At 40.5% G+C, this 14,706-nt stretch overlaps 1 protein-coding gene and 1 non-coding gene across 2 annotated transcripts in view; one reads left to right on the top strand and one right to left on the bottom strand.

Moving 5' to 3' along the window:
• Window positions 1-8,743, top strand: part of LOC129040104 (uncharacterized) — a 73,568-nt gene extending 64,825 nt beyond the window's left edge. The window contains exon 7 of the mRNA XM_063667964.1: window positions 4,495-8,743. Coding sequence (XP_063524034.1) covers window positions 4,495-4,541 — 47 coding nt within the window. The 3' untranslated portion in view covers window positions 4,542-8,743. The remainder of the gene's footprint in view (window positions 1-4,494) is intronic.
• TRNAC-GCA (transfer RNA cysteine (anticodon GCA)) lies at window positions 1,858-1,929 on the bottom strand. Its single transcript has one exon. It is a non-coding gene; the product is annotated as a tRNA-Cys (tRNA).
• Window positions 8,744-14,706: the final 5,963 nt, after the last annotated feature.

Below are 14,706 nucleotides of genomic sequence, written 5' to 3'. Positions count from 1 at the left end.
GGAAGAAGGCTTTATCCAGGTGCTACAGACAGGGTGAACAGGAGATCAGTCTCAGATCCATCGTCATCGACTGACTAAAATTAGGGGTTTATATAGCAGGGAAGAAATGTAACTACATGTGGAAAAACAGGGATTAAGGAGGGGCAAGGAAGAGGAGTTGGCCAACATGCAGCAGGTGGTCACCTGGGGAATCATGATGGGTGAGGGGTCTGGCTTCTCACTTTCCAGATGTGGGGATCTGGTAAATTTCAGTTTCTTGATACTGTCTGGGAGGATTGCTGGCTGGTTTCCTGAGAAAGGAATTCAGATAACACAAATGTAAATTTCTCCTTGGGTTTCAAGACTGAGAGGGTCAATTTCTAGGTTTATTCAAGAGAAACCATAAACATCAGTTCTATGGGACAATTGGGCCCATTTCAAGGCTCTGAGGATAAGGGTTATTGAGGGGACAGAGTCGCCTGGAGAAGTTCACTGAGGCCTACAAGAAACTAGAGAGGCTTCCTGGCAAAGCTCTATGCCATCTATGCTCTATTCTCTCCTTGCAGGAAGATTCCAGTATAATAGACCCCAGAGGTGAAAAGGCTTTTGTTCAATAAGTAGAAAACTGAAGCGGGGCGGGAGGTACATGGATTTGAACCAGAGACTGCTTGGCCTGCAGGCAAATGCTGTAACTTCAGTTGCACCCCTCACTTGTTACAACTGTTTCTGATAAGCACTTGTGCAGCCCCATCAGCACCTCCATTTCTTCTTGGTGAGTCCATGGGAACAGCCCCACTGCAAATAACCCATTCCTGCTCTCCTCTTTCCTCTAAACCCCAACCTCCTCCCACCTGGCAGTCCACAGGCCTACAGCTTCTCCTCAGTGGGAAACACATCAGCTTGGAAAGCCAACATTATCCTAGAAAAGCTTTTTAAATGACCCAGCAGGACAAGTCCCCGGATGGCCTTGGCCAACCCAGTGCTTCCCTCTTTTCTTGGTTGTAGTTCTCAGAATAACTAGAGAATGTACTGGGAGTGTTGTCCTGAGATAAGGAGGAACTGTCCTACACCCAGACTCTGTTCCCATCACACCTAGAACAGGATGTCCTGCAACACTTTAGTCCAGTGATCCAAATTGCCCTTGGGGTATAAAACTGAGAGCAGAGGGTGTTCAGGGTCCCTCAGCTGCAGTGTGAAGTAGGACACACAGGTGAGACTCCATCTGCCCTGGGCAGCTTCCTGAGCCTTGTGGGACCAGTTCACCCTAAATCCCAGGCTTCTGTTGTCCCTTGCCTGCCTGTAAGGAATGAAGTTGCTTTGCTTAACTTGCTGTGTGAGTGTTCTGCGTCACTGGACTCGAGCAAGTGGTACAAACTGCAGGTTAATAACTGGTACGTGGTGAATCTGCTTCATAAGTGTTTGCTGAATTTTGCGGCCCAGGAGATCTTCTGGTGTTTCTGTGATGTGGGAGGATGAAATGAAAGAAAAATGAAACTTCTCACACCTAACAAATCAGAATCTCAAGGTGGGACCCAGGGCATCTGTATACTTGACCACCCTCCCAGGTCATTCTGATTCTCAGACGTGTTTGGCAACTTTGATTTTAGTCTATACTTGCATGTTATATGCCTGAAAGAAAAAACAAAGACTAATTAAAGGACTGCCTGAGTTCACACATCACCTTAATAACAAGATCATAGCTAGAACAACATTCCTGGCTTTGGGACTTTCCATTGCCCCAGCCCAAAAGATGACTAGATTCCTTTCCATCTCTTCTCCCTCCACTTCCTTCCCAGGAACCTCCCGTCAACCTGCCATAGGACCTGGGGCAACCTGAAGATACCAATTGGTATGTGGTACTAAAAGGAGACTCTTTCCAGGGGGCACCTGGATTTGAACCAGGGACTTCTTGATCTGCAGTCAAGTGCTCTACCCCTGAGCTATACCCCCTCAGCTTCTAGAAGCCTCTACTAAATACCTTTTCACCTGTGTTGCAACACTCACATCTATGCACTGAAATTTACATTGACTCTTAGAAAGTTTTAGACATTTGGACATTTTGCCTCACAGCAAATTAGCCCTTTTGGCCGTCTTCTTCCTTATTAACCCCTCCCTACTTGGTCCCCTAGAAGCCTCCTCAGCTCACTTCCATCTCGTCTTAGGACCACTTCCAAGACACCTGCTTGAAGAATCATTGCCAAGAGCAGGGCCACTCCTTTCTTCCTTCATCTCCTCCTTAAAGTCCACTAACCTGAATGTGTCCCCACATCCTTTCTTTCCACCCTCACCCCTACCCCAGTGGATGGATTTCGGGGTTTTTCTGCTCATCTCCTCTCTTTTTATTCTCATCTAAGCTATTGGTTTTTTGCACGGTCTTGACTGAACCCAGGAAAGCCCATACCAATAATTCGAATTATTTGAATCCCATCATGGAGCTCAGGAAGCTCCCCCAGCTGTCCCAAGGGGCCTCAGGCTAGAAGCACAACTGAAGCAGCAAGGACCAGAAATGTCTCCTCTGCTGGGCAGACCCCTGCCCTGAGGCACAGCACCACAGGTCCTGCAAAGTGAACCTGGCCCTTGGCCAACATCCTGCATTAAGGCCACTTCTGGCCGGGCACGGTGGCTCACGCCTGTAATCCCAGCACTTTGGGAGGCCGAGGCGGGCAGATCACGAGGTCAGGAGATCGAGACCATCTTGGTTAACACGGTGAAACCCCGTCTCTGTTAAAAATACAAAAAATTAGCAGGGTGCAGTGGCGGGCGCCTGTAATCCCAGCTACTCGGGAGGCTGAGGCACAAGAATGGCATGAACCCGGGAGGCGGAGCTTGCAGTGAGCCGAGAGTGCCACTGCAGTCCGGCCTGGGCGAAAGAGCGAGACACCGTCTCTTAAAAAAAAAAAAAAAAAAAAAAAAGGCCACTTCTGACATTAAAAGGCCATACAGATCTCAAAAATGTAGAGAAAGGACACCCACCCAAAGGGTCACATGAGATGGTGGCAGTGCCTGTGATAACTGTCACGGAGACCAAAGCTCATAATGCACAGAGGCTCACAAAGGAAAATGCAATCTCTTTGTGTCTTTCTACAGTGCCAAACACAATATTGAGCATAAAAGTTGGGATGCAAGAAATATTTATTGGGGGGAAGTAAAGACAGCAAAATTGGCAAGGTTAATAACTAAGAATAGAGTTAATATAAATTACTTGAGGTAGCACCAGTCAAATGAACTCTGTTGCTATTTTTGTGTTCAGTTTTCCAAACCTGAGCATGCATACACTTCTGAGCTCAGATTCCATCTTTCTTGCTGGAGGAGATGAGCCAATTCACAGACACGTGGAGCTCTGTCACTGGCTACTCTTGTTGGTCTTCTGGCTCCCCCAGCAATGGTCCTCTCACTGAAAAGGGAAAAGGCAAGGAAGGAATTAAAGAAATCCTCATGTTAAAATTCTTCTTGTTAAACAGTAAGACTCTAAAAAGTCCAAAAGTCTACAACCAGCAACCGTCATACTTAATGGTGCAACGTTAGAAGCATTCTCTTAAAAACTGGAAACAACAAAGATGCGTGGTGCTTTGTTTCTATTTAAAACCACCAAAAGCTAGAGGTAGTGCATTTAAGACCAAAAAAGTAGGGTTTTTCAGTGAAATAGAAGAAACAAAACACCCATTATTTCAGTGACACTGTGATTATATAGAAAACACAAAGTAGTCTACAAATTATCTGAATTATTAATTTTAATAAATTCAAATAAGTTATATAATAAACTTATTTTAAATCAAATATATTTCCACACACCAGTAACAGAAATGAAATTTCTTAACAGAGTAACAAAAATACAGGCTCCCTAGGAATAAATACAAGTTGTACAAGACCTTTGTTTAGACTACTTTAAAGCTTCATTGAAAGATATTTAAAGGGCACTTAAATAAGTAGAGAAGTATGCTTTGTTTTTGGATAGGACAAGACAGTTCTGTAAAGATACTGGTCTCCAAATTTACAGATTTAATGCAATTGCAATCAAAATCCTAATAGTGATTTTTATAGTAATTGACACACTAATGTTAAAAATTATGTGGGAAAAGAGAGTTGGGAATAGGTAGAGTTTATTTGAAGAAAAATAACTAGGCAAGGAAACTAGCTCTACCATATATAAAGACTATTATAATGCTATAAGACCGCGTAGTATTGGCACAAGGGTACATAAACAAAAGTAATGAAGAGAATGGGGATTCTAAAAATTGACCTATCCATAGATAGAAACCTGATATATGAGAGGCAGCATTGTAGACCAGTGAAGAAAGGGTGTACTTTCTGATAAAAGGGTGCTAGGACAATTAGATATTCGTTCACAAAATAAATTCCAAGAGGATTCAAGACCTAAATATAAAAAAACTTTAAAAAATTTAGAAAATATGAGAAAATTCCTATGATATTGGAGTAGAAGGATTTTCAAATTAAGACACAATATAAAAGAAGATTTATTAATCTTATGTATTAATCCATTCTGGTTCATTGCAGTTAAGAAACGTCTGTGTTCTAAAAGTCCTCAGAGAGTGAAAAGGTGAGTCACATAGCAGGAGGAAGAGGTTTGTGAATCATTGTATCAGCCAAGGTAGAGTAAGAAATCAGAAACTACACTCGGCATTTCAACAGAAAGAATTGATTATAAAGTATTGGTTAAATAGGCATTCATGAAATGGAAAGGCGAAGAGAACCCCAAGGTGATGCAGAGATAATAACGCCTGGAAGCAGCTTTCTCCTTCTAGTTTTGAGAGAAAAAGTGAAGAGGCTGCAGTTATCAGAATAGAGAAGTGTGGAGCAGGGGCTCTGAAGAGTTGGACCTCACACTTGTGAGGACGGGGTGCTGCCCAGCTGGTGCCAGTGACTCAGGAGCTCAGAGGGTGGGCCTTCCAAGGTAGAGCACTGCCAATGAGGGTGGTTCCAGGAATGCCATAAGAAAGCTGGTACTAGACCCAGTGCTTCCAGCATTAAGGGTCATTGCTGGAGCTGTGCTGATGGGAACAACAAATGGAACAAAAGCGTGTCCCATTCTTCTCTTTCTGCCTTCCCATCCTCATCTATTGCTTCAATCAGCAGAACCTGCAGGAAGCCAGCAGGTACATGAGAAATGTAGTTTGCAGAGTGCCACAGCCTCAGTAAGCAGGGTCAAGAAGGGTGGGTTCAGAGCTAAGAGACAATATAGTTTAATTTCTGGCACAACCAGGTAATCAACAAAGGACTTCTATCCAGAATACAGACTATATTGATAAGAAAATAGCCAAAAGGAGAGGAGAAGAATAAGCAAAGAACTTGACGAGCATTTCTTAGAAGTAACAGGAAAGACCACTAGACATATACAAAATGCTTAACCTCAGTGGTAATCAGGTAAATGCAATTTAAAATGGAATACCATGTTACAGCCGTCACCAAATTGGTAAGAAATTAAATTTCCTGGCACTCCATGGTGTCAGAGTACATTTTCTACTCCAATGATGTAAACCAATGAGAGCTCTTCTACACTGCTGGTAAGAGCATGCACCTGTATAACTTCTTTGAAAAACAGTTTAGCATTATTTAGTAAAGCTACTCATACATATACCATCATTTCTCTCTTGGGCATATGCCCTATAGAAACTCTTCTACATGTGCAGCAGGAGACACATTCATAGATGTTCATACTCTGTATGATTTAAAGCTTTTAAAACATTCAGACTTTTTTATGGCCCAACATATGGTCTATGTTGGTAAATATTCGATATGCACTTGAAAAAAATGTGTAGTTGTTGGATGTTGTGTTACATAAGTGCAATTTAAATAAGTTGGTTAATAGTGTGGTTTAAATCTATATTCTTACTGACTTTTTTGCTTGTTTGTGTTACTTGTTACTAAGGAAAGTACTAAAATCTCCAGTTATAATTGTGAATTTGTCAATTTTCTTTATGCTTCCCTTGGTTTTTGCTTTATGTGTTTTGGAACTCTGTAATTAGGCATGTACACATTTAAGATTCTTACATCTTCTTAATGAATTAACCCTTTTGTTATTATGAAATATCCATCTTTATCACTGGAAATATTTCTTTTTTCTTTTTTTTTTTTGAGACAGAATCTTGCTGTGTTACCCAGGCTGGAGTGCAGTGGCGTGATCTTGGCTCACTGCAAGCTCTGCCTCCTGGGTTCATGCCATTCTCCTGCCTCAGCCTCCCGAGTAGCTAGGACTACAGGCGCCCGCCACCACACCTGGCTAATTTTTTTTTTTTTTTTTTTTTTTTTTTTTTTGTATTTTTGGTAGAGACTGGGTTTCACCGTGTTAGCCAGGATGGTCTCAATCTCCTGACCTTGTGATCCACCCGCCTCGGCCTCCCAAAGTGCTGGGATTACAGGTGTGAGCCACCACAGCCAGCCAATATTTCTTATTATAAAGTCTACTTTGTCTGATAATATAGCCTCTCTAGCTTTCTTATAATTAGTGTTTGCATAGTCTTTATTTTTGTATTTGTTTACTTTTAACTTATCTGTATTTTTATGTTTAAAATGCATCTCAGCCTGGACAACATAGTGAGACCTTGTCTCTTAAAAAAAAAAAATACAAAAATTAGGCCGGGAGCGGTGGCTCACGCCTGTAATCCCAGCACTTTAGGAGGCTGAGGCGGGCAGATCACGAGGTCAGGAGATCGAGACCATCCTGGCTAACACGGTGAAACCCCGTCTTTACTAAAAATACAAAAAAATTAGCCAGACGTGGTGGCAGGCACCTGTAGTCCCACCTACTCAGGCAGCTGAGGCAGGAGAATGGTGTGAGCCCAGGAGGCAGAGCTTGCAGTGAGCCGAGATTGCGCCACTGCACTCCAGCCTGGGCGACAGAGCAAGACTCCATCTCAAGAAAAAAAAAAAAAAAAAAAAAAAGCCAGATGTGGTGGCATGCCCCTGTAGTCCCAGCTACTCAGGAGGGTGATACAGGAGGATTGCTTGAGCCTGGGAGATTGAGGCTGCAGTGAGCTATGATCATGCCACTGCACTCCAGCTTGAGTGACAGAGCGAGACCTTGTCTTAAATAAATAAAATGCATTTCTTGAAAGTAGCCTATTTAACAAAGAAATGGAATCAACATAGGTGTTCATCAGTGGTGGATTGGATGAAGGAAATGTGGTACATACACAACATGAAATACTACACAGCCATAAAAAGACTAAAATCTAGTCCTTTGCAGCAACATGGATGCAGCTGGAGGCCATTATCCTAATCAAATTAATACAGAAACTTTCCTACTGCATGTATTTAGAATCTCTGTTAATAAGGGGCATCAACTTTTAGGATTGTTATGTTCTCTTGATCAATTGACTCCTTATCAATATGGAATTACTGTCTTCATCTATGGTAATATTTGTTCATCTAAAAACCAATTTTTGTAATGCTAATGTAGATAATCCAGCTTTCTTTTGATTACTGTTAGCATGCTATATATTTTTATTTATGTTTTTATATTAAAAGTGTATTTCTTTGGGGCAGCATGTAGATGTTTGATTTTTTAAAATCAAATCTGACAATCTGTCATTTATATGAGTGTTTAGACCATTTACATTTAATGAGATTTATGACATAGTTAAATTTAAATATATTATCTTTGTACTGTCTGTGTGTTTCATGTGTTTTTTAATTCTGCTTTTCCTCATTTCTACCTTCTTTTATATTTATTGAGTGTTTTTAAATGATTTCATGTTCCCTCCTTTGTTATCTTTTTAGCTACAACTTTTTGTTGTGTTATTTTAGTATTGTTTTATGGTTTATACTATACGCCTTTAACTTATCTCAGACTGTCTTCCAGTGATATGATACCATTGCATGTTTGGGAACTTCACAATGTTATACTTCAATTTCTCCCCTCCCAAACTTTGTGTTATTGTTATTGTGTATTATACTTTGATATGTGCTACAAATATTACACTACATTGTTATTATTTTTGCTTAAACAATTGGTTATCTTTCAACAGATCTAAAGTTTAAGAAAAAGTATATAGATGTACCCACATAGTTACCATTTCTGATGCTCTTTATTTCTTTTTTAGATTCATATTTCCACCTGGTATCTTTTTTTTTTAGATGGAATCTTGCTCTGTCACCCAGGCTGGAGTGCAGTGGTGTGATCTTGGCTCACTGCAACCTCCACGTCCTGGATTCAAGAGATTCTCCTGGCTCAGCCATTCTAGCAAAAGACCAAATATGCTGGGATTACAGGTGTGAGCCACTGTGCCTGGCATGGTATCGTTTTTATTCTGCCTAAAGAACTTCTTTAACATTTGTCTCACTGTGAGTCTCCTGGTGGTGAATTCTTTCAACTTTATTATGTCTAACATGCTTTTATTTCACATTTGTCTTGAAAAGGTGTCATTTTGGGAGGCCGAGGCAGGCAGATCATGAGGTCAGGAGATTGAGACCATCCTGGCTAACATGGTGAAACCCCATCTCTACTAAAAGAAATACAAAAAATTAGCTGGGTATGGTGGCAGGCGCCTGTAGTCCCAGCTACTTGGGAGGCTGAGGCAGGAGAATGGCATGAACCTGGGAGGTGGAGGTTGCAGTGAGCCGAGATCATGCCACTGCACTCCAGCCTGGGCCACAGAGCGAGACAACACAAAAAAAGAAAAAAAAGAAAAGAAAAGGTGTTTCTGCTCAGTATAGAATGAGGTTGAGAGTTCTTTTTCTTTTACTATAAAGATGTTGCTCTACTGTTTTCTTGCTTGCATTGTTTCCAATAAAATATTTGTCATTATCTTGGTTCTTCCGTACATAGCATTTTTCCCCCCTCTGGCTGCTTTTAAGATTTGCTTTATTACTGGTTTTGAGTAATTTGACTATGATGTAATTTGGTGGTGTTTTCTTCACATCTCTTGTGCCCAGGTTTCATTAAGCTTCTCGAATATGTGGGTGTAGAGTTGGTCTAAAATTTGGAATTTGGGGGGCATTATTTTTTCAGATATTTTTCTGCCCTACACCCCAACTTTCAGAAATTCTTTTCTGCTCACTATGCTGTGTTCTTTTTTCTTTCTTTTAAAATTCTCTTTTCTCTAGGTATTTCACTTTGAATAGTTCTGTTGCTATGGTTTCAAGCTAATGATTCTTCTACAATGTCTAATCTTTTGTTAATCAGTGTCTTTTTTACTCACCATTGTAGTTTTCATCTCTTTCATTCACTTTTAGTCTTTGTGACATAATAAAAAAAATACATATTTGGTTTCTGCCTCCATTTCCTGGCACACAGCTCCTAAAATCCTTGGGATCTCTGAAGTGATGAGTGTCTGATGAATATGGTAGTAAGAGGACTGATGGCTGGGGGGTCCTGGATAGCCTCAGGATCGGGGAAAGTTGCCAGGAGAATCAACTGTGATTAAAGGGTTGGAAATTTTAGCCCCATACCCCTACCTCCAGGGAGGGGAGAGGGACTGAAGGTTGAGTAGATTACTATTGACCAATGATTTAACAATGAAGCCTCTTTAAATATACCTGCATAAAACCCCAAAAGGATGGCCTTCAAAGAGTTTTCAGATTGCTGAACATGTGAAGGTGCTGGAAAGGTGGCATGCCTGGAGAAGGCACGGAAATCCCATGCCAATTCCCATGTACCTTGCTCCATGTACCTCTTCATCTGGCTGTTTATCCACATCCCTTGTAATGTCCCTTAAAATAAAGTGGTAAGTTTAAGTAAGTACTTCCCTGAGTTTTGTGAGCCATTCTAGCAAAAGACCAAATATGAGAAGGAGGTCATAGGAACTCCCAATTTATAGCCAGCCTGTCAGAAGTACTGGAAGCTTGCACTCAAAATTGGCAACTGAAGTGAGGTCAGACGTGTGACTAAGCCCTTAACCTGTGGCATCTCATTCTAACACCATTTAAATAGAGTCAGATTAGTTGAATTGTACAACACCTAGCTGGTGTTTGTAGAAAATTGGAGAATTGCTTTATGGGGAAAAAGAGCCCCACATTTTCCTAACCAGAAGTGTTTTATGTGGAGTGTTGAGAGTATAGTAGAAGAAAATATTTTGTTTTTTTCCCCTATTATATACTATTTTTTGAAGCTTCAATGAAACTGCTTGGTTTCTACAACAAACTACTAGAGACAGAGTAGTTTATAAAGAAATTTATTTCTCACGGTTCTGGAGGCTGGGAAGTTCAAGATCAAGTCACCAGCAGATTCCATGTCTGGTGAGGGCCCATTCCCTGGTTCATAGACAGCCATCTTCTTGCTGTAACCTTACATCACAGAAGGCACAAGGGTCCTCTCTCAGGCTTCTTCTATAAGGGCATAAATTCTGTTCACGAGGGCTCTGCCCTCATGATCTAATCACCTCCCAAAATTCCCACCTCCTAATACCATCACCTTTGGGTTTAAAATTTCAACATACGAATTTGAGGGGGATGCAAATATTTAGTCGATACCACTACTTAACTTTTTGAACATATAGAATGCACTTATAATGACTTTAAATGTTCTTCCCTCTAATTCTAACATCTGTGTCACTTCTGGGTCAGTTTCTATTGGTTGACTTTTCTCCTAATTATAGGTGGTGTTTTCCTACTTCTTTCATACCTAGTAATTTTTGGCTGCAGACATTGTGAATTTTATCTTGTTGGCAGCTGGATATTTTAATACTTGCATAGATATTCTTGAGCTTTGTTCTGGAATTCAATCAAGCTGCTTGAAAACAGGGCAAGGCACTTCTGTATTCTCTACCCAGTGCCCCATGAATCATGAGGTTTTCCAGTCTGGCTAGTGAAAATAGGTACTATTTCCGGTTTGAACACCATGCATTGTTACCACTTATCCTTTCAGATGGTTCTTTCCTTGGCCCTGGAGAGTTTCCTCGTGTGCATGTGCTGATCAGTGCCTAGCTGAGCATTTGAGCATGATCCTCTGCAGAGCTCCAGAGTTCTCTATCTCTGGGCATCTCTCTTCTCTCCGGTATTCTCTTTAGCAAACTCTGACTGCCTTTATATCGCAAGGCTCAGAGCTCCATCTTTTTAATTGCTGGAGTCCACAGGGCTTGGCCTGGGTTTCTCTTCTCTGTGCTGTATCCTAGAAGCTTTCCCAAGGCAGTCAACTGCAGCATTCATAGGATTTATTTTCCATTGCTCAGGGATCACTGTCCCTTGCTGCTTGATGTCCAATGTCTTGAAACTGTTGTTTCCTATATTTTTCAGTTTTTTTGGCTATTTTAGATAGGAGGATAAATCCAGTCACAATGAGGATAAATCGTCATCATAAGCAAAGCCCATTTAAAAAATATAGTAATATCTTTGGGTCCTAAGGCATATCTTCACTTGGAAGCCCCACCACCTTCTCAGAATCAACATGGGCAAAACTAAATGCCCTATCTCCCTGCAGCCATCATCTCCACGTTCTACATCTGGAGTCTTTGCCTCAGTCAGTGGCATCATCACCCACACAGGTGTCTAAGTTAGAGCCTGAGAGTCATTTTAGATTTTGCTTTCCCTCTTTATTCACATCTAGTTTATTAACTAATTTGATCAATTCTAACTCATATACATCTCCCTAATCTTTCTCCTTTTCTCCATGTCAACAATCACTGCCCTAAGACTGTTATCATCTCTCTGGTGGCAGTTTGTCCCATGTCAATTTGGTATAGCTAAAACTACTTTCCCAGAATTATTTCCTCATCGAAATTCAGGTTAGAGTTGGACAAAAGAATTTGAGTGATATTTGGGAGGTAGAAGAGAAGCCACAGCCATTACTCTCTGACAGCTGTTGTTGTTAGTTGTCGTAACATACAGACAGATATCAGTGGATTCCAGCTCATTCTGCTCTCCCTCACTCTGTGTTCAGCCCTTCCCAATGGCCAGCCCTGTCCATTAGCAGTAGCCCCAATGCCACCACCAGATACTTGTCTGAGGACCTACAGAAGTGGTAGCTAATTTCTTTGGAGTTTTTCTCTAGACACTTTGTAGCCCCACTCTAGCAGCTGAATGTGCTTGGATTCTCAGGGCCCCCTGCAATCTCAATTTGTCCACCTTGCCATGCTTTAGGAAGGTTGGATAGTGACTGCTCTTTGATCCTCCATCTTCCCTAACTCATCCTATAATTGTGCATGGTCTTAGTCCTATAACAGTTCCTCATTCAATAATACTTAAGTGATTCTGCTTCCCTAATTGAATACTGACTGACACATCTCATTGGTATTTTTAAACTTTTCCACTGTGAAGCATACAAAAAAGCACAAATAATAATTGATCAGCTCTAAGAATAAGAAGAAATAAATATACCTGTGTAATCTCACATCCAGATCAAGAAATAGAGTATTACTCATGGGTAGATGCAAATGAAATGCAAGGAATGGAGCAGGGAATGACTATTCTCTTAAGTATACATTTTTATATAGCCTTGACAGTTGAATCATTTTAATATTTTACATTTCCAAAAAATAAGTATGAGGAGATACACCTAAAAATAAATATAAATAAAACCAATAAATCTAATGATATATTACATTGATTCAATGCCTACAAAGAATTAAAAGACTCTCAATGGTGTATATTCTAAGGAAAAAAGTGAGATATGGAAAAAAGTGAGATATTGAACTTTACTTAGTTAAGTTCATTTGGTATAGCTTACAAAACCTATATGTTGATATTTGGGGGTGCTAGTGTTCCATTTGTGGAAGACAGGAAATATAAACATGAGATGGAGGTGTTGCAGTCTTGTTTTCTGAGGTATTACCTGAGCTCTTTCTCTAATGACCAAGAAAATTAAGGACCATGGACACCAAAGGTGAAGCTGGGGCAAAGGTTTAATAAGCAAAATAGGAAAGCTCTTCACAGTAGAAGGGAGACCTGAGAAGGTTGCCTTTTTTTCGGTTGAATACAGGTGCTTTTATTAAAAAAAAAAAAAAACTTCCCCTATCTGTGTAGCTGTCTGTGTAATTGCCCTTACCTGTACAGCTGCAGGCATGTCTCAGGCAAGCCTCCTTCCCATGCAAGTTTCCATGGATCCCACTGTGTGCATGTTCATAGAAGAGGAGGAAACTTTTCCCTGGGAGCCCACCAATTACATAAAGAACAAAGGTGTTTCTATATTGGGCCTTGCTCCCTTATCTGTGCAGCTGCAGCTTGATTTTTCAGGTTTTTTCTCTGTTTAAAAGAATTCTACTGAGGACTGGCCTTTACTGTCTGCTTACATGGGTTTTTTTTTCCTTTTTCTGCTCTCATTTACCCACTCAGGACTGGAGACCCCAACTGCTGTTAGAGAGGTTGGGTGATGATCTTTCTAGCTAATTCTGGCTAAATAGTGGCATCGTGTGGAGGACTATAACAGTCAAGGCTCCTCCTGAGGTTAATTTAAGGGTCCCCAGAAGAATGGTGTGGCCATGTGTGGTTCCATTTGCATTACCATTTGAAGTTCAATGGCCTCTAAGTGAGAAGAAACAGTTTGGATTATTAGAGGACATGTATCACAACAAAACAAGGTGGGGGTAAGGACAGCTCAAAAATCCCAAGGCTGTCAACACTCCCCAGTAACTGGTGGCTATAGTTAAGCCTGCTAAGATTTGGGTGCATGGGACTTGACTTTGGTTAGGTTTCTTGGTCTTATTCTCCCAAACAAACCTCTGAGTTATTGGCACCCTATCTATTCCCGTCACCTGGTAGGATTTGCAGGATAATTGCTCGGAATTAAAATATTGATCCAGATTATTTATATTACCTATCCCTTTTGTTTCTTTTCAGCTGCAGCTATAGATCACTGGTTGGTTTACAGGAATAAACAAGGTGAATCTATAATGTAGACAAAAACTTAAAAACAACTGAGATTAGAATTCATTGACAAGTGTGTATGCCTTGAAACGTAATTTTTCTCTGTTCAGTCCTCATTTTTTCTAAAACGAATCATGATAAGACTTAGTTGTTTGCAAAATAAACTTTAGTTTTATACTTGGCCTGATTATTTGTGTAAAGTGCAGCAAGAATACCAATCCTTCACAGAGGCTTTTAAATTGGCCTTGATGGGACTCTGCTCCACAAAAAAATCTAAGATGAGACCTTTTAAACCTGAGCTCACCCATGAGTTTGTACCCTTAAATATCTATGAGTTGGGTAAATTCCTCTCTTCTTGAGGTCCCAAGAATATGGGGCTCCTGGGCCTGTTAGAAAGTGACATTCTTTACTCACCACAGGTTAGGAACCCTGTATGGGGACTGTGTAGACAAGGTATGAGGTTAGTTTTTCCAAGGGGCTTTTATTGACTCTGCAAGTGAAGCTTGATTCCTTAAAGGGAAGCACACCATTCTGGTCAAAGCCTTGGTAAAATGACCGGTATCTCCAGTTGTGTCCTGTTGCAAAAGAAAATGGATTCTTACTGCACTGATGCAAATAAGTATATTGCCATAATTTAGGAATACTCACAAATAGTTTCCAAATTCTGGAGATGCCAGGCAGAGATAAACAAACATGCTTCAAATTTTGTTTACAGGAATATACCTTACTCAATTATTAAAGGCTGTAAATAGCTCAAGATAAGTTTTCTTGACTGAAAAACAAAACAAGGATCGGTAACGTTTTAAGCAAAAAGGCTAAAAAGGTTACTTCAGTTTTTTGTTAGTTCATTCCATTCTGTTAACTCTTGTTTTGCTTAATATTCATGAACATTCAGCTCATCATGAGTCCTGTACATTTTTACCTTATTCCAATGTTATAATCTCCAAAGTTATCAGATACTTGCATTTGAGA

This window comes from Pongo pygmaeus, chromosome 6 (assembly GCF_028885625.2).
Source record: "Pongo pygmaeus isolate AG05252 chromosome 6, NHGRI_mPonPyg2-v2.0_pri, whole genome shotgun sequence".
NCBI lineage: Eukaryota > Metazoa > Chordata > Mammalia > Primates > Hominidae > Pongo > Pongo pygmaeus.
Note: the sequence above shows the minus strand (reverse complement) of the source record. Positions and strands in the feature narration are given on the sequence as shown.